Source organism: Onychomys torridus, chromosome 1, assembly GCF_903995425.1.
Source record: "Onychomys torridus chromosome 1, mOncTor1.1, whole genome shotgun sequence".
Taxonomy (NCBI): Eukaryota; Metazoa; Chordata; class Mammalia; order Rodentia; family Cricetidae; genus Onychomys; species Onychomys torridus.
Window position 1 is genome coordinate 82,972,435 of NC_050443.1, and position 4,696 is coordinate 82,977,130.

The 4,696-nt window shown below is 40.2% G+C and overlaps 1 protein-coding gene across 1 annotated transcript; it reads left to right on the forward strand.

Annotated features, from left to right (window-relative positions):
* The first annotated feature begins 2,836 nt into the window (after positions 1 to 2,836).
* Positions 2,837 to 3,775, forward strand: LOC118581297 (olfactory receptor 51I1-like). Its single transcript, XM_036183718.1, has one exon. It carries the CDS (start codon positions 2,837 to 2,839, stop codon positions 3,773 to 3,775), a length of 939 nt encoding a protein of 312 aa, XP_036039611.1.
* The last annotated feature ends 921 nt before the right edge of the window (positions 3,776 to 4,696 follow it).

The following is a 4,696-nucleotide window of genomic DNA, read 5'->3' on the forward strand; positions in this document are numbered from 1 at the left end:
TACATCCATCTGCATTATGGATGAGTACATTTACTTCCATCATTTCCTCTTTCATTCCATGAGGTAAGTGGGATCCAGTACTTCAGATGTTCTGTGGCTAATAATTTCTCATCCAACTACCTTTGTTGATGCTCTTGAATGTTCAGAAGAGCTACTTAATGAAATAAAAATTGACACCTTCAGTTACAAAGAACAAGGGAAAATCACTTCTTACAGTCATACCAGACTTTCGAAAGAAATCTCAATAGTGTTAAGTCTCAGTTAAAAATACAAAGTTAATATCTTCAGTATGGACAATTGAGGTCAACTATAAATTGCTTACCATGAAAAAATAAAAATGTTATACAGAATAAATGAAACCAAAAAGTCATTAAGGAGTAATACTTAGATGGAAAGTAAATGCTTCATTTGTATCAATGATAGTAATGCTTTTCTTGCTTCTCCAACAATAGCAGAATTTGTTGAAAAGACATTGTATACTAACTGCTCCATGTGCATTAGCTCAAGAAAACCCACTGGCTAGAAGTGATACATACCTCTGCTTTACAGATGGTGAATCAGACAGAACCAAGCTAAGCTAGGCTTCCACTGACTATACAATCCAGTTACCTGCAGTCCTGGTCTTAAGCATACTGTTCTGAAAGTCACAAATGCCAAGCATGAAATCTTAAAGCCATAAATAAGGAGTACAAGGACTGACTGCCATACTCTAAACAAGTGAGGGAAATTATTGAAAATGCATGACATCCTTAAGCATTATAAACAGAAAGAAAATTAGACAAACACTGATTAATTAAGGCTCAAAAGTCTGAGTTGGGCCGGGCGGTGGTGGCGCGTGTCTTTAATCCCAGCACTCAGGAAGCAGAGCCAGACGAATCTCTGAGAATTCAAGGCCAGCCTGGGCTACCAAGTGAGTTCCAGAAAAGGCGCAAAGCTACATAGAGAAACCCTGTCTCAAAAAACAAAAAACAAAAAAACAAAAAAAAAAGTCTGAGTTGGAAGAAAATACATGCCCTATATTAGTTTAAGAGAGACAGGATCTCGAGTATCAGAATATCAGAATGCTTCTATCTAGGAGCTAGGAGTTCCTGATGCATCTCTGACCTTTAGTTATGAGGGGAAATTAGGCACCTGCCTAGAGAACTACCATCTTCCACAGTGACCAATATTACTTTCTTGTGGCTGGAGACTGCAATTCACAAGTTTCATAAATACTAGTAGATCTACCCCCACCCCATAGTATACCTTAATAACATGATAATCTGCATTCCCAGATTTAAAAGGTCAAGCTCAAAATTTCACCTTCTAGATAGTAGATGCTGGAGTTTAGAGCCATGCTAGTGGAATCAACTCACCTACAGTCAATGCTTCACTTTCTTCCCCAAGACATTTCCCTACACGTCAAGTTCTCATCAGAAGGGCCCTGCACATGCTTTTTGCATCTGATGAGAGAGTGCCATTTCTTTCCCTCGCTAATATTTTACTGACACAGCACTTTAATCCCAACACTCGGGAGGCAGAGCCAGAGGAATCTCTGTGAGTTCGAGGCCAGCCTGGGCTACCAAGTGAGTTCCAGGAAAGGCGCAAAGCTACACAGAGATTTTGAGGTGCATCCTAGCCTCAATAACAGAAGTTTCCTCACATCTCAGCAAGTAAGGCCTCACTCCCATCCTGAATAGTGGAAGCTTCCTCATCTACCAGCAAGCAGAGGTCTCATCCTCTCTTCTTGAGTGGCATTTTTCTCTGAGAGTGTCAGATACATACTGGTTTCCCAGGCTTCAGGAGGTGTCACAAACATTGGCTAATGTTTTAATATTTTTGTCCTCATTTCTGCAGTTTCATAAATATACTCTGAAAGATCTATATCCTTGCTCATCACCTCACTCACACAGTGAGCCTCACAGTCCAGTGATGGGAGAGGAATTGTCTTCAAGAATGCAATACTTTTCTGCACTAAGAAAAATTCCAGTGAACAAAATGCTCCTTCCCATTAACCTCTGAAGTACAGACTTGTTCTCTGTCTTCTTCCATCCCTGTGTGTAAAGCTCAGAGGGATCCTCCAAGAGATATTGATGAAGAACTGAGTTTATCTTGGAGACATTTTTTTAAGGTAAAACCAGATAATTCTGTACTCCCAAAGTTGCTTTGACTGTTGTTTGAGTGGTAAAAATGAAATTTGCCCACTACTATATAAAATTAAAGTCATTTTTCTTTTAATTCCTGTCCCTATCCACCTCTAGAAATTAAATAGAAAGATACCTCAGTAGAAATTTACAGAATATCAAGTCAATTAGTTTAACTAAGTATTTCTGTCTTTCTAAAGGGTGATATCTCTCTCTAGAGAAAGGGAAAAAATATAATCTTAAAAGTTAAACACAGTAAGATTACTGGGTGAATTAATTTGACCTGTGAGCCGGGTGGTGGTGCACTCCTTTAATCCCAGCACTTGGGAGGCAGAGCCAGACGAATCTCTGTGAGTTCGAGGCCAGCCTGGGCTACCAAGTGAGTTCCAGGAAAGGCGAAAAGCTACACAGAAAGACCCTGTCTCGAAAAATAAAATAAAATAAAATAAAATAAATAATTTGACTTGTGGAATAATACAGTTCCCTGTCATGTTGTCTTCTAGATATACAGCTGCTTGCAAGTCATGACACCTTTTCTATTGCACTGATGAACACATTGAGTTGATCATGGCATAGAAGTGGAGAAGTGAATTGGTAGACCATAAGAAGCAAAAAAAATCAGGTCCCTTTCACATACAATAAGCTGCCTTTTATGTCAGGTTGTATCCCTGGCTTGGAACAAACCAAAATTTCCAGGTGTCAGGCACGGAGAAATGTTGAACAGCAGCCAATTCACCCCAAAATATTTTCTGCTCACTGGTCTTCCTGGTCTGGAGGCATTTTACCCGTGGCTGGTCTTCCCATTCTGTTTCACTTATATTATAGCCATTGTGGGCAATACCCTCATTCTGACGGTGATCAGGAGAAATAGTTCTCTCCACCAACCCATGTACTTGTTCCTGGCTATGCTGGCCTTCTCCGAGCTTGGTGTCTCTGCTTCGACCCTGCCCACTGTGCTCAGCATCTTTCTTTTTAGTGCCAATAAAATCAGCTTCAAAGCCTGCCTTTTGCAGATGTTCTCCATACATTCGTTTTCCATCATGGAGTCAGGAGTTCTTCTAGCCATGTCTGTGGATCGCTTTGTTGCCATCTACAACCCACTCCGCTATACCGCCATCCTGACGGTGCCCCGTATTGCTGGTACCAGTGTTATACTTGGACTAAAGAGTCTGTTGCTCATGTTCCCCCTGCCTTTTCTCCTAAACCACCTGCCTTTCTGTGGCCACAATGTGCTCTCCCACTCCTATTGTCTGCACTCAGATCTAATCCAGCTGCCTTGTGGCGACACTCGTCCCAACAGCATTTTGGGGCTCTGCATTGTGACTTCCACTTTTGGGCTGGACTCACTGCTCATTCTTGTCTCTTATGTGCTGATTCTGTACACGGTGCTGAACATTACCTCTGGGGAGGGGCGGAGGAAGGCTCTCAACACCTGTGTTTCACACTTGTGTGCAGTTCTTGTGTACTACGTGCCTATGATCAGTGTGGCTCTGGTACACCGCTTCATGAAACATGCTGCACCCGCTGTCCGCCTGCTCCTGGCCAATATCTATCTTCTGGTACCACCGATGCTCAATCCCATCATCTACAGTGCTAAGAACAAGCAGATTCGCCAAGGGTTAATACAACTCTTTCTTCAAAGAAAATATTAGGAGACCCTAGACCATTAATTACAGGATCCTAAGCCAGTCATATCACCAAAAGCAACGTGGGGAGAGAGAAAGAACTGTTAGCTTCAAAACTAGAAAACTCGAGAGTATCTCACATTGATGAAAGCATAGGGAATAAGCATTTATGTGCATCATAGGTATCTCTAAGTTGTATAGTTTGTTCATAAATCCTTCATCCAACTGTTGTGACTTCCAGCCCAGGCCTAGATTTATAGTCTGATGTTTCTTTATCATACAGACACTTGAATGCAAAATTCTCTTTAGCAATATTTGAGATAGTGTGTTTTGTTTTGCTCAAACAAGAAAAGGACAGTGTTGTAGTTGGCTTATCAATTAAGAGCACATACTGTTCTCTCAAAGAATGAAGGTTTGGTTCTCAGTACTCATGTCAGGTAGCTCACAACCACCTGTATCTCCAGCGCCAGGGGATTTGATGTCGTCTTCTAATAAGTCCATAAATAAAAAATAAATAAATAAAAATAAATAAATAAATAAGTTATGTGGAAGGTTCTGGCTTGTGTGGGTTTTTTGTTTGTTTGCCTATTTGTTTTCTAAAGAGAGAAAGAAAAGGTGTGGAGTCGAGTGAGTGACAGGTGGGGAGGAGCTGGGAAGAGCTGGGGGAGGTAAAACACTGAATGGAATATATTGTATGAAAAAGTTTCAATAGCACAAAAAAGAATCTCACCAGACATAAATGGATCAATAAATAAAGTAGGATTTTGCTGTACCATGGAACATTCTGCATTAGTCAAAATATAAGATGACAAGTGCTCACAAGTTAAACAAGAAATTACAGATTTTACATTATATGTAATATCATATTGTAACATAGGCATAAATACTGAAGATGATCAGTCAATTTGTGCATTTATTTTAAAAACACATTAAATTTATAATAATAAT